Below are 27,599 nucleotides of genomic sequence, written 5' to 3' on the forward strand. Positions count from 1 at the left end.
AAAGATATAAACAGGCAATTTCACTACAACACATGGTGGAATGGGCCCACAACTCTAGAGATAAAACATGGATAAATATTGACAGGCAAATACTCAAATTGAACAACATCGCTACACTAGGCTGGATACCACATCACCTTAGACCAAAATTAATTAATAACTATCTCATCACAACGAATGTACTGACAGACTGGGATAAGACAATGGCCACGACTACACACATCTCGACTAGGGATGCCCCACTTACACCCATCATAGAGCACCCTGCCCTCCCATTCTGTAGACTAGGATTTACTAGAATGCAACCATACAGCCTCCGCACAGGCACGATATCATTTGTCACAATAGATGGGAAACTTAAAACACATTCTGACATGATGGAGGCTCATGGGGAGATTTTCTCCTCATGGCTTCAGTATCATCAATTGATACATTTTATAACTCACCATAAACATAAAAATGATTTTGGTAGAAAACTGACGCCCTTTGAGGAACTCTGTGTTTCGCAAGCAAATCTGACCCACTTGATTTCTAAAATTTATAAAATCCTAGGCAACCCTGACTCAATAAACCTCCCTTCCTACACGTACTCGTGGAAGAAGGAATTAAACTGTAACTTAGAAGAGGAGTCCTGGCGTCAGGCCTTTCGAATGACCAAAAAAACTTCTGTTTCGGCAGTGATACAGGAAATTCACATAAAACTCCTGTGTAGATGGTATCTAACCCCGTCCCGATTACACAGAATATACCCCTCACTTAGCAGTACCTGCTGGAGAGGCTGTGGAGGGGAGGGTACACTCCTCCATATCTGGTGGGCTTGCCCCAGGCTTAGGGAATTTTGGCGAGAGATTATGTCAGAAATGTCGGAGATATTGGGAGCACTGGTTCCTCATACCCCAAATACATTGTTGTTCCTATCACTTCCAAAGTTGTCTGGCGAGGGTAAATGCCCTCTCTTACTAATTATGCTCACTGCAGCTAAAAAGCTCATACCAAAGCTCTGGAAGACCCAAATCATCCCTACATTGGAGGATTGGAGAGTAGCCGTTGCGGACCTCCTTTCTCTGGAGAGATACCACTATCTAAAAACGCACCACCTTGAGATCCACGAAATGATGTTGGCCCTGTGGAGTAGACAGATTTAATTAGGGCTGCCCCCTCCCCCACTCCCCTTCCCTCCCCCCCCCTTTTTTTTTTTTTTTTTTTTCTTCCTCTTGTTCTTCATCCTTTTCTCTACCTTCTTTCTTCGGCTGAGAGACGTTTCCCTCAGTCTTCGCTGATTTATTAATGGTTGGTTTTTCAGCAGCTTTAAACTTTATTGTAAAATTTGTGCAATATGTGAGAGATTGACATAACTCGTTACCCCACCTCCGGAACACACCCCTTTCTCTCAATTAGATCTCTTATAGAAGAGACAACTGTGTATGCATAAGTTACCACAGGGGGATATTATGTACAATGAGTTTGTATAACTTTTAACTTGTCTTAATCCCTGTATTCTATAATTTGACTTGTATATCCTTTGTTGTCTCTTTGGAATATCTTAATAAAAATTTTCAAATAAAAAATAAAAAAAAAAAATATATAATCCAAAAAAGTGTTCAAAAAGTTGATCAACAAATGTTAGTGAAGAACAAAAATAAGTCAATAAAAAAAAAAAATGGAAAAAATGGGTGATGAAAAGCAAGGTGAAAGTGAGGAAATTGATTCCTTCCAATGTTAGTTACTTTAACAGATCCAAATTCCTGAGTGTGGTTGCTGAAGTAGCTGATTGGATCCTAGCACCTGTCAGCTGCTCCTATGGTATCCTAAAAAGTGTCCCTGCATATTTTTTGGAGGTTGGTTAGGATCTCTGTTTGGATACAGCTTGGGGATTACCTTAGCGCTTGTATACACACCCTTTTTCACTATTTTCTGTAAACCAGCTCCACAAACTTGTCTGATAAGACCCTTCTAAATACAGATGACTGCCATAAAAATAGCGGTATAAGAAGCCTTGGATATGGGGAACAGAGAGATCTAAGCAGACCTGACATCGCGGAGTAATTACCGGTGCAACCACTAATCACGCCTAACACTAAGGCCTCAGACGCACACTATACACACCCGGCGCCGAGGACATCAAAAGCAGCAAGAGGACAGCGCAACATCAGAGACGGCTTAGACCGGAGAGCGGTGAGACTGTACGCTTGAATTTTCGCACCTACACTAATGCTGCTAACACCTTCTCGTGGGGTCAGTGCACGTCACTTCACAGATAGCGAGCCGCCATTTTCTTGGTGGAGCGGACAGTGCAAGCGGCAGCAGGAGCGGGCATTGCAGACTAGACACAACAGCACTGACAACTACCTGTCAAACATCTGCACACGCTGTTAATGTTCCCCCACGCAGACCCACAACTCGGTCTCCTTAACTAATAATATAAATAAATTTAAAAAAAAGCCGCAACAGAACGCCATTAAGCTCATAGCATACATATACTGCGCTTTAGAGCAGCACCACCAGGCACACTCAGTTAACCCCTGTGTGGGAACCAGAGAAAGATTGATCCTCATCACATAAAGAGTGATACAGTGAAACAAGCATACCTCAGACAATAGGGTTCTATAATTCACCCAAACTGGAAGGATTTATTGGGACCTGCAGTACACCTTATAGCAGATATTGTATTAAACAAAAACAGACAGCTTGTATATCTCAACAACCTAAAATAAGAGCACTGGTTGCTGACTCATTGTGGGGCTACTAAGGAGACATTCAAGTAGTCACTGGCAAAGGAGATTGAGGCAACATGTACGCCAAACGCTCTACAAAACCCCACAAACTATTAAAACCAACTAGCCACAAAGACAATCTGGTAGAACAGTTTTTCTCCCCCACAAGCTCTAAGACCTCAGCAAGTGAGGAGCACAGAAGATCGCTTTCACAAAAGCAATCAACACCACAAAATAACATGGAAGAACCAGAAGAAAGCACCTCAGTACCAAATAATATTCTCTCCACGCTGGCATCTAAACAGGATATAGCCGATATTATACGTTCCTGTATACGCGAAGAAATCGCCGAAATCAAGCAGGACCTGCACTCTATGAACAACAGAGTAGAGGCACTGGAAGAGTTTTCTGATCACTTACAGGAAGAAATCAACGAGGTCCAAGACACTGCCACCAACCATACAAAAATTATAGCTGATCTGAATGACAAAATAGAGGACCTTGAGAACCGTAGCCGACGGAAAAATCTTAGAATCCGTGGGGTCCCTGAATCTGTATTACCCAAAGACTTTCCAACATACCTCCCAGCACTATTTGCTCATCTCAAGAATACTCCTCCCTCCACAGATATACCCTGGGTTAGAGCACATAGAGCCCTCAGGCCTAAACCCCCAGACACGGCGCCACCAAGAGACATAATCATGAAGTTTAAAGACTTTGGGGTGAAAGAGGAGCTACTAAACCTCTCTCGCAAACATCAACCAGTGAAATTCAGGGGCACTGTGCTCCAATTCTACCAGGATTTATCGCAACGGACACTCCAAAGGCGACGAGATTTAGCCCCACTGACGGCACTCCTCCGTCAAAAGAAGATTCTCTATAGATGGGGATTCCCCTTCCATCTATATGTCCTCCACGGCAACAGGAAACTGAATTGCAGATCTCAAGAAGACGTCAGCGATTTCTGCTCTGCACTGGAAATAGAGCCACCAGAAGGTCTTTTGGTTGATGACCAACCAGAACCCCCTAAGAAAAAAGCATTGAGGCCAGCCCCGGGGGAATGGCAAAAGGCAGTCTCCAGAACCAAGACCCAAGCACCGACAAAGTCCCGGAATACCCTATCACAGCCTGCGGTCTAGGGAGAACCGCTTACAAGCTGGACTACAACATACACTGTACCCACATCTTACCACACATTCTGTGAACAACTTTAGAGAACTGTGCCTTGGTAATGTATGATGTTTACTGACTTTATATGTGAATAACTGCGTTAATAATATCCCCAATATGTTGTTTTATAGAGTCACTAGCTATACAGGGGGATGACTAGCTACATCCAACACCATGAAAATATTTTACCAAGTGCTTAAATGATAGGGCCAGTTTATTTCAGACAACTATTAGATATCCTTACAACAAGAGATACACTCGTCTTAAGGAGCTGGTTCATAGCCCCTCACGAACCAGTGAAGTTACATGTCATTATGTAATCCAAGATACTTATTATTAAGATTTGATTTATGCTACCTGTTTTTATTTTTCTTATATTGTTTTGTGTTTTGCATTTTTATTGCTACATGTTGGAGGTCTGGGTGTGGGGGTATGCTCGGAGCATCATGTATAAACAGTAATTGTAATGTTGGAAACTATTTACATTCTCACACACATTCTAACAGATACCTTTTTTATGACTAGTCATGGCCACCAAAAATAGAACAATCACATTAATTAGTCAAAACTCCAGAGGTCTAAATTCAGCACAAAAACGCTCCTTAGCTATGAAAGATCTCCACAGGAAAGGAGGAGACATCCTTTTTTTACAGGAGACGCACTTTTTAAAATCAAAAGAACCTAGATATTACGGAGGACACTATACACAATACTTCCATAGTTCCTACGATCACAAGCGTAACGGTGTTAGCATCTTGATAGGCAAGAACATCTCTTTCACTCCCATACAAACACACACAGACACGGAAGGTAGGTTTCTCTGTGTCACTGGCCTATTATTTGGCACCCCGGTAACGCTGGTCAACTTGTATGCCCCCAATGTCAAGCAGCTTCCCTTTTTTAGAAAAGTTTTCGCACAGATATTAGACCACACCATAGGAGCACTCTACATAGGTGGAGACTTCAATATCCCTATTCAACCAAACCTAGACACTACTAACCCTAGGCCCACAACACCTAAACATGTAACTAAACAACTATGGAGACTGATGTACGAACAGACTTTGTTCGACATCTGGAGACTCAAACACCCCGAAAAGAGGGACTACTCTTTCTTCTCCTCCCCACATCGCACATATAGTAGAATCGACTACCACCTCACTAACCAAAAGGGACTTACAAATGTACTATCATCAAGACTATCACACACTGTATGGGCAGACCACTCCGCAGTACTTACTAGGCTAGATTGGCCATCTGCACCGCAAAGCACATATCAATGGAAACTAGAAGATAATTTACTAAAGTATCCTGACCTCAATAGCAAAATGGAGAAACTACTCCCAGAATACTTTCAATTTAACTCACTCCCCGAAACAGACCCTTTGATAGTCTGGGAAGCCCACAAGTGTTTTATGAGGGGGGAATTCATAAAATTCCATGCACACATTAAACAGAAAACACGATTACTATACAAATCATCTACAGATCTCTTATCCAAGTTAGAATACGAACACAAACGAAACCCTGCATCCCCACAAATACTCGCAGATCTCGTAAAAGCTAGAAAGGCGGTACATGATCAATTAATAAAGGAGGCTAATACTTTAGCTCTAAAAACTAAACAAAAGTTCTACTTTGAAAGCAATAGAGCAGGAAAGCTCCTCGCGCGCTCCCTCAAATTAAAAAAAACTCAAAACCTTTATACATGAAGTACACATCGCCCCCAACAAGAAGGTACACACCACACCAGAAATCATGTCCCAATTCCTAAAATACTACTCTCAACTTTATGATCTCCCGAAGGAAAACAACCACCCCGCAGATACACCACACTTGATCAATGCGTACTTAGCAGATTCCCTATTACCCCAACTGACAGAAACACAGGCAACAGAGCTGGAAATCCCTTTTTCTACAACGGAAATACTTATAGCTCTTAAACAGCTTCCCACTGGCAAAAGCCCAGGTCCAGATGGCCTCACAGTCTCATATTATAAAAAATATGCACACATCTTATTGCCACATTTGTGCTCCATTTTCAATGCGGTTGACCAGAAACACCCATTCCTACCCTCAATGCTGGAAGCCCATGTCACAGTAATCCCCAAGCCTGGGAAATCACCAGATTTACCCTCAAACTTCCGTCCCATTTCATTATTGAATGTGGACATCAAGCTATATGCGAAACTGATAGCCAATAGAATGAATAGATTCCTACCCCAGCTAATTCATCTTAATCAAGTGGGCTTCGTACCCCAAAGGGAATCGAGAGACAACACCATTAAGGTCCTTAATTTAATAGATTATACGCAAGCCCTTGACATCCCGACAATTTTCCTAGCTGTCGACGCCGAAAAGGCGTTCGACAGACTTGATTGGACCTTCCTGAAACTTACTTTAGCGCGGTTTGGTATAGGGGACAAGCTCATAGAAAAAATATTTGCTCTATATCAAATACCAACGGCCCGTATTAAATTAAATGATTCACTGTCAGAACCCTTTCATATCTCAAATGGAACGAGACAGGGCTGCCCCCTATCCCCCATATTATTTATTCTGGCCATGGAGGTTCTTGCCTCAAAAGTCAGAGACAACAAAGGTATACAAGGGATTCAGGTAAACAACATAAATTACAAGTTAACGCTATACGCGGACGATATCCTATTCTCGCTCACCTCCCCGCTACAGTCCCTCTCGACACTACTCCCTGAGATTGAGAAATACAGTACATACTCCAATTTTAAAATAAACATGTCAAAATCCGAATTTTTAGGTATAGGGACTACAGATCAAATAAACACTCAGATCACATCACAATATCAATTTACACACAGGAGCATCTCGATAAAATATCTAGGAATACACATAACGAAATCCAGAGATTCCTTATACCAACTCAATCATCACAGCCTCCTAGAGTATATCAGAACGGAGTTAAATACTTGGCAGGGTAAATATCTTTCATGGCTAGGACGGATTCAAGCTTTTAAAATGAGTATGCTGCCCAGGCTCCTATACCTGTTTCAGTCTGTCCCAATCCAACCTCCATCACAATATATTAACACCGCACAAAAAATAGTAAACACCTTTATTTGGGCACACAAACGCCCCAGAATAGCAAAATCTGTTCTTTACAGAAACAGAGATAATGGAGGTCTCGGGGTACCCAACCTCCTACTTTATCACCAAGCGGCCCAACTCACCAGGGTGATTGATTGGTGCAAGAATGCACCAAACAAGGAGTGGGTCATGCTGGAACACGATCTAGCAGGCTCACAAAGTTTGGGTGCTATGTGTTGGACACATAGACAACACAGAGATAACCTAATATTCACTCCCCCCCTGGTGAGAGATACATTAACTACATGGGATAGTTTGACCAGATCCCAGAAGAACATATCTACCATCCCCTCGCCAATGACTCCCCTATGCCACAATAGTAACTACCCTCCACTCAGACACCTGTGGGCGAAGGGCTCATATTCTATCGCAGCAGGCTTACCTATATATACAGTGGTAGACCAGGGGACTATCTTAGCGAAGACATCTTTAGCAGAAAAAAATATCCCATACTTTAATAGATGGTTCGAATATCTTCAACTATCACACTTCCTTGCACACCACAAAGACAAGCTCAACCTGACTCGGAATCTCAACCCTTTCGAGCAATTATGTCACCCATCACAAGTAACAAGAGGATCACTATCCATGACATATAACATTTTAACAACCATACACTCGAGAAACCTGCCATCATACACCAGAGTATGGGAGGCGGAGATGAACACCACGATACCCCCAGACACATGGAACACTATCTTCCAGCAGATGGGTAAGGCACCTTCATCAATGGGAATAACCGAGACAAACATGAAGTTGCTAGGGAGATGGTACCTATACCCAAGCAGATTAGCAAAAATCTTCCAACACTCTGACCCCCTCTGTTGGAGGAATTGCAAGCAGACAGGCACACTATACCACATTTGGTGGGAATGCCCCATACTCCGGCCTTACTGGCAGGAGATACATGGGGAAATTCAGAAAGTCCTCTCGCAGACAATCCCCTTCGACCCTCTAACGCTATTATTTAATAACCCCCCAAAGATCAAGTGCAAATACAAAATCACTCTATTATACATTATGCTCAGCAGCGCAAAACAACTAATCCCAAGACTCTGGAAACAGAACAAGATCCCATCCAAACAGGATTGGTCCCAAAACGTCACACTCCTTCTGTCACTAGAGAGATACCACTACCTTAAAACCGAAAGAATGGACGCTTACTGCGCAATGTCCCTATACTGGGAAACATACATCCACACTGACACAGCCACCACCACCGGACAAGCAACCCCAAATTGACACTAACACATAAATCAAGTCATCGGGCCACCAAGGAACCACAGGCCACTACTCATCACTAAACCGCACCTAAGTACATCCTACCCATCCAATTTCCGCTCTAGCCTAGTACCACTAACACCTTTAAGATCCCGGTTCAACATACTCGCTTCCATACAGCATCCAGATGTAGACAATATAGCCGTAGAAAAGGGAGCAGACTCGGGGCAACCGATCTCTTATAGACTCATACAATCCCAAATCCCCAAGAAGTATATTTAGAGGCAACTAAATTAACACCAACTATTTGACAATCGCAGAAAACTCCGAGTTGAGAGTACCCTCGCACCCAGCCACCTTAAAAGAAGTAATACATAGAAACTTATAATTGAAACAGCATTTACAGACCTACGTAATATGTAGCAATGTTTGAAGGTTTATATGTTATTAAAGTTAAAAGTTTTGATTGGAGGAAAAAGGAAGAAAACACCGCAAGCTTAAAGAACACCAAAGAGACATAAAAGAATCCCGAATGCAATGGACTTTTGCTGAGTTGCAATTGAATCCCAGATGTACCACTTATCATTTATATGTTCTTGTATACCTTACATTGAATGTCTCTTTACCTATTTTTTTGTGAAACATCTTTTACATTCCTCAATAAAGCTTTTTTAAAAAAAAAAAAAAAAAAAAAAAAAAAAAATAGATTTTGTGGGTTTTTTATTTATATCCTTAAGTATTTTCAGATCTCTTGCCCAAAATGTATTCCCCCCTCCCTCTCGCTCTTTCCCATACATTTAGGAAATATTTATGTAAATGTGGCCCTCTCTGCATCAGTGGGTAAAAAACATAATTTATGTAAGAACTTACCTGATAAATTCATTTCTTTCATATTGGCAAGAGTCCATGAGCTAGTGACGTATGGGATATGCAATCCTACCAGGAGGCGCAAAGTTTCCCAAATCTCAAAATGCCTATAAATACACCCCTCACCATACCCACAATTCAGTTTAATGAATTGCCAAGTAGTGGGGTGATAAAGAAAGGAGTAAAAAGCATCAAAGGAATTTGGAAATAATTGTGCTTTATACAAAAAATCATAACCACCATAAAAAGGGCGGGTCTCATGGACTCTTGCCAATATGAAAGAAATGAATTTATCAGGTAAGTTCTTACATAAATTATGTTTTCTTTCATGTAATTGGCAAGAGTCCATGAGCTAGTGACGTATGGGATAGTAATACCCAAGATGTGGAACTCCACAGAAGAGTCACTAGAGAGGGAGGGATAAAATAATAACAGCCATTTTCCGCTGAAAAAAAATGAATCCACAACCCAAAATATAGTTTAAGTTTATTCTCATAATGAAAAAAGAAAAAAATTAAACATAAGCAGAGGAATCAAACTGAAATAGCTACCTGAAGAACTTTTCTACAAAAAACAGCTTCCGAGGAAGCAAATACATCAAAACAGTAGAATTTAGTAAATGTATGCAAAGAAGACCAAGTTGCTGCTTTGCAAATCTGATCAACTGAAGCTTCATTCTTAAAAACCACGTAGTGGAGACTGATCTAGTAGAATTAGCTGTAATTCTCTGAGGCGGGCCTGACCCAACTCCAAATAAGCCTGATGAATCAAAAGCTTTAACCAAGATGCTAAGGAAATGGCAGAAGCTTTCTGACCTTTCCTAGAACCAGAAAAGATAACAAATAGACTATAAGTCTTCCTGAAATCTTTAGCTTAAACATAATATTTCAAAGCTCTTACCACATCTAAAGAATGTAAGGATCTCTCCAAAGAATTCTTAGGATTAGGACACAAAGAAGGGACAATTTCTCTATTAATGTCGTTAGAATTCACAACCTTAGGTAGAAATTTAAATAAAGTCCGCAAAACTGCCTTATCCTGATGGAAAATCAGAAAAGGAGATTCACAAGAGAAAGCAGATAATTCAGAAACTCTTCTAGCAGAAGAGATGACTAAAAGGAACAACACTTTCCAAGAAAGTAGTTTAATGTCCAAAGAATACATAGTCTCAAACAGAGGAGCCTGTAAAGCCTTCAAAACCAAATTAATTGATTTTGATTTAATTACAGGCTTGATACAGACCAAAGCCTGTACAAAAGAGTGAATATCAGGAAACTTAGCAATCTTTCTGTGAAATAAAACAGAAAGATAAGAGATTTGTCCCTTCAAGGAATTTGCAGACAAACCCTTCTCCAAACCATCCTGAAGAAACTAAAATTCTAGGAATTCTAAAAGAATGCCAGGAGAATTTATGAGAAGAACACCATAAAATATAAATTTTCCAAACTCGATAATAAATCTTCCTATAAACAGATTTACGAGCCTGTAAAATAGTATTAATCACTGAGTCAGAGAAACCTCTATGACTAAGCACTAGGCGTTCAATTTCCATACCTTCAAATTTAATGATTTGAGATCCTGATGGAAAAACGGACCTTGAGACAGAAGGTCTGGCGTTAATGAAAGTGGCCAAGGTTGGCAACTGGACATCTGAGCAAGATCCGCATACCAAAACCTGTGAGGCCATGCTGGAGCTACCAGCAACACAAACAAATGTTTCATGATGATCTTGGAAATCACTCTTGGAAGAACTAGAGGCGGGAAGATATAAGCAGGTTTGTAACACCAAGGAACTGCTAACGCATCCACCGCCTCCGCATGAGGATCCCTGGACCTGGACAGGTACCTGGGAAGTTTCTTGTTTAGATGGGAAGCCATCAGATCTATTTCTGGAAAACCCCACATCCGAACAATCTGAGAAAACACATCTGGATGGAGCGACTACTCCCCTGGATGTAAAGTCTGACGGCTGAGATAATCCGCTTCCCAATTGTCTATACCTGGGATATGAACCGCAGAAATTAGACAGGAGCTGGATTCTGCCCAAGCAAGTATCCGAGATACTTCTTTCATAGCTTGGGGACTGTGAGTCCCACCCTGATGATTGATATATGCCACAGTTGTGATATTGTCTGTCTGAAAACAAATGAACGGTTCTCTCTTTAGCAGAGGCCAAACCTGAAGAGCCCTGAAAATAGCACGGAGTTCTAAAATATTGATTGGTAATCTCGCCTCTTGAGATTTCCAAACCCCTTGTACTGTCAGAGATCCCCAGACAGCTCCCCAACCTGAAAGACTTGCATCTGTTGTGATCACAGTCCAGGTTGGACGAACAAAAGAGGCCCCCTGAACTATACGGTGGTGATCTAACCACCAAGTCAGAGAGAGTCGAACATTGGGATTTAAGGATATTAATTGTGATATCTTTGTATAATCCCTGCACCATTGGTTCAGCATACAAATCTAGAGAGGTCTCATATGAAAACGAGCAAAGGGGATCGCGTCCGATGCTGCAGTCATGAGACCTAAAACTTCCATGCACATAGCTACTGAAGGGAATGATTGAGACTGAAGGTTTCCGACAAGCTGAAACCAATTTTAATCGTCTCTTGTCTGTTAGAGACATAGTCATGGACACTGAATCTATCTGGAAACCTAAAAAGGTGACCCTTGTCTGAGGAATCAAAGAAATGTTTGGTAAATTGATCCTCCAACCATGTCTTTGAAGAAACAACACTAGTTGATTTGTGTGAGATTCTGCAGAATGTAAAGACTGAGCTAGTACAAAGATATCGTCCAAATAAGGAAACACCGCAATACCCCGTTCTCTGATTACAGAGAGTAGGACACCGAGAACCTTTAAAAAGATTATTTGAGCTGTCGCTAGGCCAAATGGAAGAGCAACAAATTGGTAAAGCTTGTCTAGAAAAGAGAATCTCAGAAACCGATAGTGGTCTGGATGAATCGGAATATGAAGATATGCATCCTGTAAGTCTATTGTTGACATATAATGCCCTTGCTGAACAAAAGGCAGAATAGTCCTTATAGTCACCATTTTGAAAGTTGTCACTCTTACATAACGATACAAAATTTTCAGATCCAGAACTGGCCTGAATGAATTTTCTTTCTTTGGGACAATGAATAGATTTGAATAAACCTCCAGACCCTGTTCCTGAAACGGAACTGGTAAGATTACCCCTGAAAGCTCCAGGTCTTAAACACACTTCAGAAAAGCCTGAGCCTTTACTGGATTTGCTGGGATGCGTGAGAGAGAAAAAATCTCACAGGAGGTCTTACTCTGAATCCTATTCGATACCCTTGAGAGACAATACTCTGAATCCATTGATTTTGGACAGAATCTGCCCAAATGTTTTGGAAGAATCTTAATATGCCCCCTACCAGCTGAGCTGGAATGAGGGCTGCACCTTCATGCAGACTTGGGGGCTGGCTTTGATTTCTTAAACGGTTTGGATTTACTCCAACTTGAAGGTTTCCAATTGGAACCAGATTCTTTGGGGGAAGGATTAGGTTTCTGTTCCTTATTTGTCGAAAGGAACGAAAACAGTTAGAAGCTTTAGATTTACCCTTAGGTCTTAGCCTTAGGTTTTATTCTGAGGCAAAAAAATTCCCTTCCCCCCAGTGACAGTTGAAATTATTGAATCCAACTGAGAACCAAATAATTTATTACCTTGGAAAGAAAGAGACAGTAATCTAGACTTAGATACCATGTCAGCATTCCAATATTTGAGCCACAAAGCTCTTCTAGCTAAAATAGCTAAAGACATAGATTTAACATCAATTTTGATGATATCAAAAATGGCATCACAGATAAAATGATTAGCATGTTGAAGCAAGCGAACAATGCTAGACAAATCAGGATCCATTTCCTGTTGCGCTAAGCTTTCCAACCAAAAAGTTGATGCAGCTGCAACATCAGCCATAGAAATGGCAGGGCTGAGAAGATATCCAGAATATAAATAAGCTTTCCTTAGATAAGATTCAAGTTTCCTATCTAAAGGGTCTTTAAAAGAAGTACTATATTCCATAGGAATAGTAGTACGTTTAGCAAGAGTAGAAATAGCCCCATCAACTTTGGGGATATTTTCCCAAAACTCCAATCTAACTGCTGGCAAAGGATACAATTTTTTAAACCTTGAAGAAGGAATAAAAGAAGTACCAGGCCTATTCCATTCCTTAGAAATCATATCAGAAATAGCATCAGGAACTGGAAAAACCTCTGGAGTAACCACAGGAGGTTTATAAACAGAATTTAAACGTTTACTAGTTTTAATATCAAGAGAACTAGTTTCCTCAATATCCAACATAATCAACACCTCTTTTAACAAGGAACAAATATACTCCATTTTAAATAAATAAGTACATGTCAGTGTCAATATCTGAGGAATGATCTTCTAAATCAGATAGATCCTCATCAGAGGAGGATAATTCAGTATGTTGTCGTTCATTTGAAATTTCATCAACTTTATGAGAAGTTTTAAAAGACCTTTTACGTTTATTAGAAGGCAGGATGGCAGACAAAGCCTTCTGAATCGCATCAGCAATAAAATCTTTTACATTCACAGGTATATCATGTACATTAGATGTTGAAGGAACAACAGGCATTGTACTATTACTGATGGACACATTCTCTGCATGTAAAAGCTTATCATGACAACTATTACATACCACAGCTGGAGATATAATCTCCACAAATTTACAACAAATGCACTTAGCTTTGGTAGAACTATTATCAGGCAGCAGGGTTCCAACAGTGATTTCTGAGACAGGATCAGATTGAGACATCTTGCAAATGTAAGAGAAAAAAACAACATATAAAGCAAAATTATCAATTTCCTTATATGGCAGTTTCAGGAATGGGAAAAAATGCAAACAGCATATCCCTCTGACTTTGAAAAAAGGCAAGAGGCATTTAGGAATGGGGCTTTAAATAATGAAATTGATTGGCGCCAATTATGACACACAACGCAAACTAAAAAATTTTTGGTGCTAACATCCGAATATGACACACTCGCGTCATTGAAGATGCAACCTTGTGCAAGGAACTCGGTGTCAAGTAAGACACGAATTTGCGTCATCGGATGTACCTTCACGCCCAAAAAATTCTCGCGCCAAGAATGACATAATAAACTTTGGCATTTTGCGCCCTTGCGAGCCTAATTTTGCCCACGAAATTTAATGAAAAAGCAGTCAATTGAGAAAAGACTATACCCCAGGTAAGAAAAAAAATAATTCTAAATATGTTCTTTCCAAAATATGAAACAGATAGTCTGCAAAAGGAAATATACATAAACCTGACTCATGGCAAATATAAGTACAATACATATATTTAGAACTTTATATTAATGCATAAAGTGTCAAACCATAGCTGAGAGTGTCTTAAGTAATGAAAACATACTTACCGAAAGACACCCATCCACATATAGCAGATAACTGTTTCAGTACTGGTTTGGCTATCATAGAGGAAATGGAATATGAGAGTATATCATCGATCTGAATAAGGGAGGTAGGAGATGGATCTCTACGACCGATAACAGAGAACCTATGAAATAGATCTCCCGTGAGGAAAACCATTGCATTCAATAGGTGAAACTCCCTTCACATCCCTCTGACATTCACTGTACTCTGAGAGGAATCGGGCTTCAAAATGCTGAGAAGCACATATCAACGTAGAATCTAAGCACAAACTTACTTCACCACCTCCATAGGAGGCAAAGTTTGTAAAACTGAATTGTGGGTGTGGTGAGGGGTGTATTTATAGGCATTTTAAGGTTTGGGAAACTTTGCCCCTCCTGGTAGGATTGTATATCCCATACATCACTAGCTCATGGACTCTTTCCAATTACATGAAAGAAAAGGGTATTGCAGTGATGCCTCAATATCGAGAGCAAACCCACCCTCTCTCTACATAGGCTTCCTAAGGGCTTTCAAAGGGCTGGACTGTCATATGACACACATACTGATTGGATGTTCATTGGAATTGTCATAAAAAAATAAAAAAAAAGTGTTCATCCCAGTGGGCTGTAATATAAGCATTACTATAGGCACGGATTTAAACCTTTTCACAAAAAGATTAAAAAAAAGTACACATATATTTTTTTAATGACAGATTACTTATTGGCATTTGATTAACTAAAGTTTAACATCACTTTAAATGGAAAAAATAAATCAAAGTGATTCTGAATCTAATACTGAGGTACTGAAAAAAGAGCAACAATCCTCTTCATTCAAAAATGGAAAATTTGAGACAATAATGAGGATTTTGCTAATGTTATGTTTTCTGTGTTTTTTCTTTGCAGATTTTGTAAAACATCACGTTGTATATTATGCAAAATATGGTTATACAAAAATATACATAAAAAGAAATGAAATAAGGTAAGACATACCGCTTTCTTTCTCATTTTCATCTCCCAAGTCTGATGTATATGCAGACACCAAAATAATTGCATAAACTTGGTGTGTTTCAGCAAACCTACACGGGCAAAAGTGTAATTATCACAAATTACTATGTACCACAAAAAAACAATTTGTATAAGCGTTTAGCTACTTGTACAAACCCCTGGATCATTCTGTAACCAGAACTGAGCATTCAATTACAATTTCACACACCCATGTTTTCCAGACATCTTTGGGACTATCAAAAGAAAAGTGTGCAATGGATCCTGATAAAGTAAATGTCTAGAAACGTTTTAGGGTGCTCTTTTTTGTTTTTGCACCAAGCTTGGTCTGTGACACAAAATTTGGATGTGAAAAAGATTGTTAAATATCAACATTTAAAATTTCAGACATATACAGCATTATGGGTACAGTAAGACAGACAGACTACTCATCCACACTGTCAATCCCTTAGACTAGTGTTCTCCAATTGTTTTGCCCACAGACTAATGTAATAACATCATACGAAATTTAAAACAAATAAACAGGTCAGCTGTTTACTAATTAGTTAACTCATTAAGAAGCTATACATCAAAATAAAATTGACATTTCCTCCCCTTAACATCTATTTCCTTTGAAAATAGCTTCTACTAATATATGTTTCAAGTAATTAATTTCCCTATTTTCATTTAAAGGGCCATAATACCCAAATGTTTAAACACTTGAAAGTGATGCAGCATAGCTGTAAAAAGCTGACTAGAAAATATCACCTGAACATCTCTATGTAAAAAAGAAAGATATTTTACCTCAAAAGTTCCACAGTAGCCACCTCCCATTGTAAAGGATTTCTAAGTAGCATTTTAGTGTGTCTGTCCTGGGACAGCTGAAAGGATGAGCCTCGTGAACTCTCATATTATTTCACCAATAAGGTAAAGGAAGCTTACTATGAAATCTCATGAGAGTTAAGTCAAATCTCATGAGATCACAGTAAGAGTTCATGACCTCAGCACTGCTGATGCTGATTGGCTGCTGTTCATTTCTTCATTTTTTTTTTATTTTTACCTGCAGCTGGGAGCAGCTGAGTATACCTTTTTACACAGAACTTACTCTGCTGAGCTGAGGAGATTGTGAGGAAAATATCTTCCTTTTTTACATAGAGATGCTCAGGTGATATTTTCCTGTCAGCTTTTTACAGTCATACTGCATTAGTTTCAAGTGATTTAGCATATGAGTATTATGTTCCTTTAAGAAGCACATAAGAGTAGCATTATTCTTTGAATGTTGGTTGTCAGAGACTAGGATTATGAGATGAAACTGTAGAATAGTATTCTTAAAGGGACATGAAACCTCAAACTTTTCTTTCATGACTCAGATAGAACATTTTAAAGTGAATGTCAATTTTGATGCTAAAGTGCCTGGTTTTTAAAAATTCGATTAAAAACAGGGGCACATTAATTCATCAAAATTTACATTTCACTCCTGTTGTGAAAAAAAAAATACTTACCTTTTAATCTTCACAGCAGCTCCAGCTTCCTCTGATCGTTGCAAGCCATTTCTGATGTCAGAAATTATGGATAGGTCATCCTCTAATCACGGCTTCCCCCGGGGGAATCAGTGTCTGATTCAACACCGTGATTGGAGGAAGCCGGATTCCTAATTTTAGACCCAGGAAGAGGCTTTGCGACGGATGGAGGAAGCTGGAGCTGCTGTCAAGTTTAAAAGGTAAGGGTTTTTTTCCAACAGGAGTGAAATGTAAATTTTGATGAATAAGTGCCCCTGTTTTTAATCGAATTTTTAAAAAACGGGCACTTTAGGATCAAAATTGCCATTCACTTTAAACATCTTTCCAATTAACTTCTATTATCAAATTTGCCTTATTCTCTTAGTATAATTTGCTGAAGGAGCAGTAATTTACTACCAAGAGCTAGCAGAACACATCTAGTGAGCCAATCACAGCAGACAATCGCCAGAAACAAATGTGTGCAGGCATCAATCACTAGTGTAGGATAAGTACATATTGTTTCAACAACAGATACCAAAAGAACAAAGCACATTTGAAAAGAAAAGTGAATATAAAAGTGTCTTAAAATATACTCAATCAGATGTATGCAAGTTTATTACTATCCCTTTAAATCACATGTTTAAACGTTCTTAAAATGTAATATCAAATTTAAAATAGCAAAATTTGAAACTTGCTTTAAGTGTGGGTACAACCCAGTAAAAAACTTCCAGGGCTTGGTCCTGACCTTTAGTTTGAAGAACTCTGCCTCAGGCAAATATTACTCTGAATGTTGACATTTTATACAATTTTGAGAGAACAAATATACAACATATAGTGCATACACACTGCTGGTACAGTAACTATGTGCAGAAGCAAACAAATAATGTAGAAAAACAAATGGTTCCGCAGCGCTCATTACTTATTGTTACACATCAGACAAGCATCTTGCAATGGGTTCTACATCTATATCTGCTGATTAGTGGCTGCATATATATACGGATTGTCATTGGCTCAACCATATTTAAATGTTTCATGTAGTTCGTAGAAGCTTGTAGATGTTACTGGTATGTAACAATAAGTAATTAAAATTATGTATTGGGTCTGGACTGTCCCTTTAAATTTGCAAAGCTAGTAGTAACTGTCAGTATGAGGTAAACTGACACATTTTATTTTTTGAACCAATCTTAACATTTAAAGGGACACTGTACCCAAAAATTTTCTTTCGTGATTCAGATTGAGCAGGAAATTTTAAGCAACTTTCTAATTTACTCCTATTATCAAATTTTCTTCATTCTCTTGGTATCTTTATTTGAAATGCAAGAATGTAAGTTTAGATGCCGGCCCATGTTTGGTGAACAACCTGGGTTGTCCTTGCTGATTGGTGGATAAATTCATCCACCAATAAAAAAGTGCTATCCAGAGTACTGAAACAAAAAAAAAGCTTAGATGCCTTCTTTTTCAAATAATGATAGCAAGAGAACGAAGAAAAATTGATAATAGGAGTATATTAGAAAGTTGCTTAAAATTGCATGCTCTTTTTGAATTACAAAAGAAAAAATTGGGGTACAGTGTCCCTTTAAGCTTTTTGAAAAAAATATAATTTAACAAAGAATGCACATATGAAGTAAAAAATAACCATGTTTTTTTCCCCCTAAATATAACCAGGTTATCCTTACCTCATGGCAGCGGCAGCTCCAGAGCTGTGCCCAATAATGACCGTTTTAGCATCACAATGCAACTCTGATTCCATAAATGGCAGCCACATAGTTTCTCTTGCTGTAACTACATTTCAAAAATATAAAATAATGTCTCATCATAAACTAGTTAGAATCTTTTTCTCTACATGGTTTTGCACACTAAACTCATCTAAACAATAGCAGGGATGTTTTTAATATAAAATGTTTTGGAAGATAAATGCATAAATATATAATCAAAGATATTTATCACGTAGAAGTTAGGCAGAATATTGGGGAGTCAGACATTTAAAAATGAAAAAGGAATTTATCGATAACATTATGAAGGGTTGGTCAAATGTTAGGAGCCACCCAGGATTTGTCACAACCTCCTACATAATATTATATTCTTTCAAATGTAGGTGCTGCATTTTATAATGCAGTGATATAATGTTTGAGAAACCATGATGCAGTCTATTTTGTATTCATTTCTTTCTCTCCTACAGTCTACAGCTATGCATATTTCATCCCTTTAAAAGGGACAGTCAAGTCCAAAATAAACTTTCATGATTCAAATAGGGCATGTCATTTTAAACAACTTTACAATTTACTTTTATCACCAATTTTGCTTTGTTCTTTTGGTATTCTTAGTTGAAAGCTAAACCTAGGAGGTTCTTAGACCTTTCACATAGATAACACTGAGCTTGCACACGTGAATTTACAGAGGAGTGAGCACTGATTGGCTAAAATGCAAGTCTGTCAAATAAACTAAAATAAGGGGGCAGTCCGCAGAGGCATAGATACAAGGTAATCACAGAGGTAAAAAGTGTATTACCATAACTGTGTTGGTTATGCAAAACTGGGGAATGGGTTATTAAGGGATTATCTATCTTTTTAAACAACAAAAATTCTGGTGTTGACTGTCCCTTTAATTCATTGCTATTATACATTACTGCATACCTCCCAGCATTGGTATTTCCAGGATCTGCAAGCTTGATGGGGAGATACTAAGTAGTACCTGGCCAGGGTGTGGGTGGGACTCTACATGTTGCAGGCATTCTTGGGCAGGGTGATGGTAATAGTTTTTTTCTTATTTTCATAGCCATGGGAGAGCTCGTTAAGGATTTTTCCCCCAGATGAGGGGTGTATTTTTTTTATTTAAAGGGGCATGAAACCCAAAGTTTTTCTTTGATGATTCAGATAGAACATACAGATTTAATTTTTTTCCAATTTATGTCTATTATCTAATTTGCTTTGTTCTATTTGTATCCTTTGTTGAAAAGCATGCCTAGGTGGTGAGAGCTAGCTTCCAATTGGTGGCTAAAAATATGCCTCATCATTGGCTTACCGACGTGTTCAGCTAGCTCCAAGTAGTGCATCGCAGCTCCTTCAAAAAAAGGATATCAAGAGAATAAAGCCAAATTACTAATAAAAGTAAGTTGAAATGTTATTTAAAAATTGTATGCTCTGTCTGAATCATGAAAGATACATTTTGATTTTCATGTCCCTTTAACTTTTTTTACAATACCACTCACAAATAAGGATATACAAGATTAATTACTACTTCAATAACAATATTGGTTATTCCAGAGCTACAGAACTTTCTGATTCTATACAAATAAACAATAATAATAACTTTGTTAATTATTTTGACACTACTCATCATGCTATTGATTTTTTTCTTGTAGCTGTAGCTCCTTCTCTTGTTTGAACCTTTTACAGGAGCCCATTAGTGAAGCTCTGCATCGTACTGATTGCCGCCATCTTGGAGCTCATATAATCTTGCACGCACATTCAGCGATCAGTGATGTTGCCGGCTTTTATACAGTTGTGATGAGTGCTTCAGGTTATCAGACACAATACAGAGCTAGAGGTTTACATTTTTGCAGTTTTTATACACAGTTTAAAATGTTACATAAATATATATAAAAATGCCACATATATAATATAGAGTGAAGCAGCCACTGCAAAAATGTTAAAGAATCACTAAACCCAGAATTTTTCTTTCATGATTCAGGTAGAAAATACAATTTTAAACAACATTTCAATTTATTTCTATTATTTAATTTGCTTATTTTTTTTAGATATCCTTTGCTGAAGAAATAGCAATGCACATGGGTGAGCCAATCACATGAGGCATCTATGTGTAGCCACCAAACAGCAACAAAGAATATCAAGAGAATGAAGCAAAATAGATAATAGAAGTAAATTAGAAAATTGCTTAAAATTGCATGCTCTTTCTGAATCATGAAAGAAAAAAATTAAGTATCCGTTTAAGCTTCCGCTTCATATCATGCACGCTAAACTGAAACTGTAAATACACCAGTATAAATGCCAGCAACATCACTTACCTGTGAATGTGCACCTCTTCTGGAAGAGTGCAAGAAAATCCAAACACTGCACCAACTGGCGCCTGTAAGGGGTTAAATAAAAAGGTATGCTTACCCGATAAATTCATTTATTTTGTGGTGAAAGTCCACAAGCCATCACATATGGAATTAAGCTTCTGTAGAACAAATTTGCAAGGCTGCTACTTGGCCTTCATTACACACCTTTTAATCCCTCCCACTTCCCTAATTACCTCAGTCAAATATATGGCTAAGAAGAGAGAGTAACAAAAAAGCAGAAAAGGACAAAGCACGATAAATTAAGTGCAAACTAGAATTACTGCCAAATGAACATAAAAATAGGTGGGTTTGTGGACTCTCACCATAATGAAAGAAATTAATTTATCAGATAAGCATAAATGTTGTTTTCTTTTATAAAAGTGATGAAAATCCATGAGCCATCACAGTATGGCCAGACTCTGCTGCCTGGAGAACTTTGCTACTAAAAGCCAACTTAGAAGGGGCAAAAAAATATCAAAATGATAACATTTTGTATAAGCCGTGTAAGGAAGACCAAGTAACAGCATTGTAAATTTGTTATACAGAAGCTTTATTCCACATGTGATATTATGAAAAAATGACTACAGCTTAGAAGAGAGCTGAAGGCACAGAGGTAAAAACAAACGCATTATGTGTACTAAATAGGCTATTGTTATTGTGCCCAACAGGTTAATGAGCTTTTAATGGTGATCCTATAAAATGATGGATAATCAAAAAGACATTGTAAACACAGTTACTGTGTTTCTTGAGGATATGTGAGGTTTTTAGATATGAATATTGTTTTTAGAGATATTTCTTATTGCTTTACTTAGAAAATAAATGCATCTGCATAACATAGGACATTTATTTATATAAACCACAGAACAAACAACATAATATTAGGTTCTTAATCATACCTCTGATATGATTAAGAAGCAAATGTTGGTTTGACATGTTGTCTGTGTGTTGTTTGCACCGTGTTCTAAATAAATAGAAAGTTCAAATACACACACTGCATCTTTTCAAGATATTTTCAAGTTGTCTTTAGATGTGTATTTATATGCAAAATGTATTTATATGCAACATGTATTTTCTTTGGTTGATAATTTATTTTAGAAAAATAGGAATAAATAAGATAAACAAGTGTACACTTTCAATACTCTCCTCAACCCTCCCCCACCTCCTAATACAACTTCTCTGTCAGCTCAAGACTTTGCCCGCTAGTTCAATAACAAAATTTACTCCATCAGAAATTAAAACAGCTCAACATAATTCCATTATCTCCCCTCCCCTCAAATGCTCTCAGTCAACCACAACCCACATAACCTTAAACTTAGCTCATTCTCTCCTGTTACTGAGGAAGAAGTTTCGGCACTTATACTGCGCTCTCACCTCACTACCTGTTCCTTGACCCTATCGCCTCACAGCTACTCCCCTCCCTCTCTGCTACCCTTACCCCTATACTAACATTTTCAACCTCTCCCTCAAAACCAGTATATTTCCCTCATCGCTGAAACATGCACTGGTCACACCTATCCTCAAAAAACCTTCCCTCGATCCTACCTCTCCATCCAACTACCGCCCTATTTCCCTCCTCCCTCTTGCCTCAAAGCTTCTCGAAAAACTAGTATATGCACACCTATCCCATTTCCTTACGTTAAACTCTCTTCTTGACCCACTGCAATCTGGATTTCGTCCCCATCACTCCACAGAGACAGCTAATGTTAAGGTTACCAACGACCTACTTACAGCAAAATCAAAAGGCCACTTCTCTCTGCTTATCCTTGATCTGTGCGCAGCCTTTGACACTGTTGTCCACCCTCTTTTGCTCCAAACCCTCCAATCCTTCGGCATCTGTGACACAGCCCTTTTGTGGCTCTCTTCCTACCTTTCAAACCGTACCTTTAGTGTAGCCTTCTCTGGGGCCTCCTCTGCCCCGTCACCACTTTCTGTCGGAGTACTACAAGGCTCTGTCCTTGGTCCCCTTCTCTTCTCAATCTACACATCATCACTAGGTTCCCTAATAAAGTCCCACGGTTTCCAATATCATTTGTATGCCGACGACATCCAAATCTACTTCTCTGTACCAAACCTATCTCCTTCCTTGCTAACCTGTGTCACTAACTGTCTTTCTCACATCTCTTCCTGGATGTCCTCTCCCTACCTCAAACTAAATCTCTCCAAAACTGAGCTCCTCATTTCCCCCCCTTCACCCAAAATCTCCACCCCCAATCTCTCTATAACTGTCGACAACTCCATCATTACCCCTACCCCGCATGCCCGATGTCTCGGGGTCACATTTGACTCAGATCTCTCTTTCACTCCTCACATTAAGTCCTTGGCTAAAGCCTGCCGCTTCCACCTTAAAAACCATCTCTAAAATTACACACTTCCTTACACAAGACACAACTAAAATTTTAATCCACTCATTCTTTCCCACCTCGATTACTGCAACTCTGTCCTCTCTGGTCTCCCCACCTGCTGCCTAGCACCTTTACAATCCATACTGAACGCCTCTGCCAGACTCATCTTCCTTACACGTCGCTCTTCATCTGCTGCACCTCTCTGCCAATCCCTTCACTGGCTTCCTCTTGCCTCTAGGATCAAACACAAAATTCTCACTCTGACATAGAAAGCCCTCAACTGCACTGCTCCCCCCTACATCTCAGACCTTGTCTCCAGATACTCTCCCTCCCGTCCCCTTCCCTCTGCTCATGACCTCCTACTCTCCTCCTCTCTGGTTACCTCATTGCACTCCCATTTACAGGACTTCTCTAGACTGGCTCCCATCTTGTGGAACTCTCTGCCTCGCTCCACAAGACTCTCCCCTAGTTTTGAAAGCTTCAAGCGCTCCCTAAAGACTCTACTGTTCAGGGATGCATACAACCTACGCTAACCTTACTTTATACCAGTTCCACTCCTCCATTGCTATCCCCTGAACCCCCTTAGCATGTAAGCCTAAGAGTCCAGCTGTTTGTAGTTCACCTTCATAAGAGCCGACTACAACAGTGCAACTCTTGGCAGGGCCCTCTACCCATTTGATCCCTATAATTGTTTTGTTGTATCCCGCCTTTGTTAATAGCGCTGCGGAATCTGTTGGCGCTCTACAAATAACTAATAATAATAATACACTGTATGTGCTGTTGACACAAATATAAATTAAGCCTATATTAATAAAGTATAAAGATATATTTAGGTTTTTACTATACTTTAAAAAAAAAAAATGTCACCAAAGTCAAAATTAAACTTTCCTGATTCATATAGAGCAGCAATTTTAAGATACTTTCCTATTTACTTCTATTATCGAATTGTGCAGTTGTTTTACTTTCTGAGGCACTAGCACCTACTGAGCATGTGCAAGAGTCTACACTGTATAAATATTTAAGTCTGTGATTGGCTGAAGGCTGTCACATGATAAAGGGGGACAGCAACCTAAAGGGACATTGTACACTATATTTGTCTTTGCATAAATGTTTTGTAGATGATAAATTTATATAATCCATCTGAGAGTGTTTTTGTAACAATGTATAGTTTTGCTTATTTTTTTAATAACGTGCAGATTTTCAGACTCCTAACCAAGCCCCAAAATATCATATGTAGACCCAGGTCTACAGACTACAGGTGTAATCTGTCTTTCATATGCAGGGAAGGGGGAGGGTCTGCCCTTACAGCTTGCTAAGCCCCTTTCATTGGGTGTCCCAGCCTAAGCTCATCAACATTGCTAAACTGGGAGCTTCTAAGTAAGTTTTTAAAAGGGCTTACACTGGATTTTTAGATCAGTATCTGTGCATATTCTTCTTTATAGTAGTATCTATTACATGCAGTTATATGGAAATTGATGTACACTGTCCCTTTAAAGGAAATTAGAAATAAATATAATTTTGTGTATATTGTGCACTTTTTGATTATGCAATCCTACTGTATTTAATGGTCCTTTAAATAAAAAAATTAATTTAAAGTGAATGTAAATTTTGATGCTAAAGTGCCCGGTTTTTAAAAACTTGATTAAAAACAGAGGCACTTTAATACATCAGAATTTACATTTCACTCGTGTTGTGAAAAAATACTTAACTTTTAAACTTGACAGCAGCTCCAGCTTCCTCCGGTCGTCGCAAGCCATTTCTGATGTCAGAAATAATGGATAGGTCATCCTCCAATCACAGCTTCCCCCCGGGGGAATCAGTGTCTGATTCAATGCCGTGATTGGAGGTAGCTGGATTCCTCATTTTAGACCCAAGAAGAGGCTTTGCGACGGGTGGAGGAAGCTGGAGCAGCTGTCAAGTTTAAAACGTAAGTATTTTTTCACAACAGGAGTGAAATATAAATTTTGATGAATTAAAGTGCCCCTGTTTTTAATCAAATTTTTAAAAACCAGGCACTTTAGCATCAAAATTTACATTCACGTTAAGAAAAAACGATATTCATATACTTACATGGATCCGGCATGTTTCGAAGCAAACACTGAAAATTTGGAAGCTTAAAAAGAAAAGAAAAAACAATTCTGAAATTACAAATAATATAAAATGCTTGCAGAAAAAATACATCACAAAAAGTGTAAGAGGATTGGCATTGTGTTTTGGTATAAGGCAGGCTTGTCAGGTTATTTTTTTTTTATTTTTTTTTTTTTTTTTTTAATCATTTTTTATTGAGGAATCATAATATAAATTAATACAAATAATTCTGTGTAGGCTACACCTGCAAGTGTTACATTTTCAGATTTTCCAAGTCAAGAGATGGATAAACTCACAGGCACATGAAACTAAGAACAAAGATAAAACCTACACAGTAACATAACTTAGATACATTCAAATAGATTTTCCTTTTAGTTTAAAACATGATAAATATCCTCATTTCTGCCCCTTCAACAAATAGACCTCTCTTGGGTCCTTGGATTATGTGAGAAACGATATAGGGGTTATATAATCATGGGGAAACAAACAAAAAAACAAACTACTATACAATCCAAATGCTATAATACAGGTATGTTAAAAACCAAAACAGGATCAGATGGCAGTGTTCTGAGATGTGCTAATAAATAGAAAGATTACCTGCAGTGTAAAGTAAGTTGTGATGCAGTAGGTATAGAGGTGATAATGTGAGTATGAGGATGGAAGGAGGCTAGTCTTGTCGCTCTGATTGCATTGTTGTATGACCAAATTAATCTGATATGAATATGCTGCCATCTAGTGGTCTGAGGATAAAATATATTTCACATTGAAAGCAAGCAATTTCTGTTATGTTACAATGTGCACTGGCTCTGTCTGCTCAGGGTATGTTAAAAACAAGTTAATGTACCAAGCTGATCAGGATCTCAAGCTAATATTGCTATACATCAAATAAAGCTTACAAACTCGATGTTCATAACACAACAGATAAACAAGGTTAAACTAGGAACAGTGTGGAACTAGTAAAGCTTCTCGTAATTTAACATAAACATCCCAAACCTAACAACGTATTTTGAATACTTTGCCACAAAATCATTCTGACAGGCAGCTGCCATAAGCAGCAACTGTGCTGGATGATGGGAGCACTTTACCTCCAGTTAACCCCCTGTGTCCAGCTGGCCATAGTAGGCGATAGAGGTATGAGTTTTTATGCAGTGACTACCAAGCCAGTTCAACTTGATCAGAGAGATAAAGTTCCCAATAGTGTTTCGTGTGGCTATTAGAGCTAAAGGACCTGTTAAACTGGACAATGTCTCTGGTGCTCTAAGCCTGCTACCGAGTATCTTAGAAGAGTGAGCCCACATGTAGCTGTGATCTTTTAAGGTTGGTGCTGTGTCTCTTACTTTGTGATGAGTTCCATGTAATGGTCCAGTCTTGGGTGCTATCTCTGAAATCCCCACTTTAGTGAAACCTGACCCGGTATCTACTTTATGCTGAGACCACGCTGCTGTGCCCTTCTCTGCTGCTATTTGTGCTGCGACACTAGTGATCTGGCTTTGAGGTTCCTGGGGGGATCTGTAATCATCAGGGGTAGTTCCACTTGACAAAACTCCTCTTTGTGCTGCTCTTTATAATTCTTGCTTGGTGTGTAGGTCTGCTGGTGTGTGAGCTGTGTTTTACCCCTATGTGCTGCGAGAAGTGTGTCTGCCTTCTGTGCTTGTACCGCTCCGTACAGCTCCTGTGTAGTAGGAGAGGGGTCAGTTATAATTGAGCCTGTCTGGATTTGTCCCGGTAAATGAACAGTAGTGGGTATCTTACTCTCCTGCTCTACCTCCAAGCGCTGCATTAAATATTCATATGGAGCTCCATCTATCAGCTTTAACATGCGTGCAGTTAATCTTGCCATAAGTTCCTCGTGGTTTAGCTGGCTGTGTTCCTCCGCCATGCTGGACATCCTCTGCTTGTTGCAAATATTTTATAAACAAGTTTTAACTTTTTCCCCGCTGTTAATCAGGTTCAGCCCTCTGATCCGTTAGAGCTGTTTGATGATGATGGGTCGTAGAGACTCAGTAAGTCAGGTTACTCTGACAGCACTGATCACCCGGCTCTACCCGGGGGGGAGGTGATTGCCTAGGAAAAGTAGGCCGCCGCCATAGGCCCTTGAACTCCGATCTGGACCTCCAGTT

At 39.0% G+C, this 27,599-nt stretch overlaps 1 protein-coding gene across 1 annotated transcript in view; it reads right to left on the bottom strand.

Moving 5' to 3' along the window:
* The window catches only part of RBBP9 (RB binding protein 9, serine hydrolase), a 55,033-nt gene that overhangs the window by 21,209 nt on the left and 6,225 nt on the right, over nucleotides 1-27,599 (bottom strand). Inside the window, exons 2-4 of the mRNA XM_053709303.1 lie at nucleotides 25,462-25,504; nucleotides 18,666-18,771; nucleotides 15,500-15,585 (exon numbers count right to left, since the gene is read on the bottom strand). Of these exons, the coding sequence (XP_053565278.1) occupies nucleotides 15,500-15,585; nucleotides 18,666-18,771; nucleotides 25,462-25,504 (235 nt within the window). The remainder of the gene's footprint in view (nucleotides 1-15,499; nucleotides 15,586-18,665; nucleotides 18,772-25,461; nucleotides 25,505-27,599) is intronic.

This window comes from Bombina bombina, chromosome 4 (genome assembly GCF_027579735.1).
Source record: "Bombina bombina isolate aBomBom1 chromosome 4, aBomBom1.pri, whole genome shotgun sequence".
Lineage (NCBI taxonomy): Eukaryota > Metazoa > Chordata > Amphibia > Anura > Bombinatoridae > Bombina > Bombina bombina.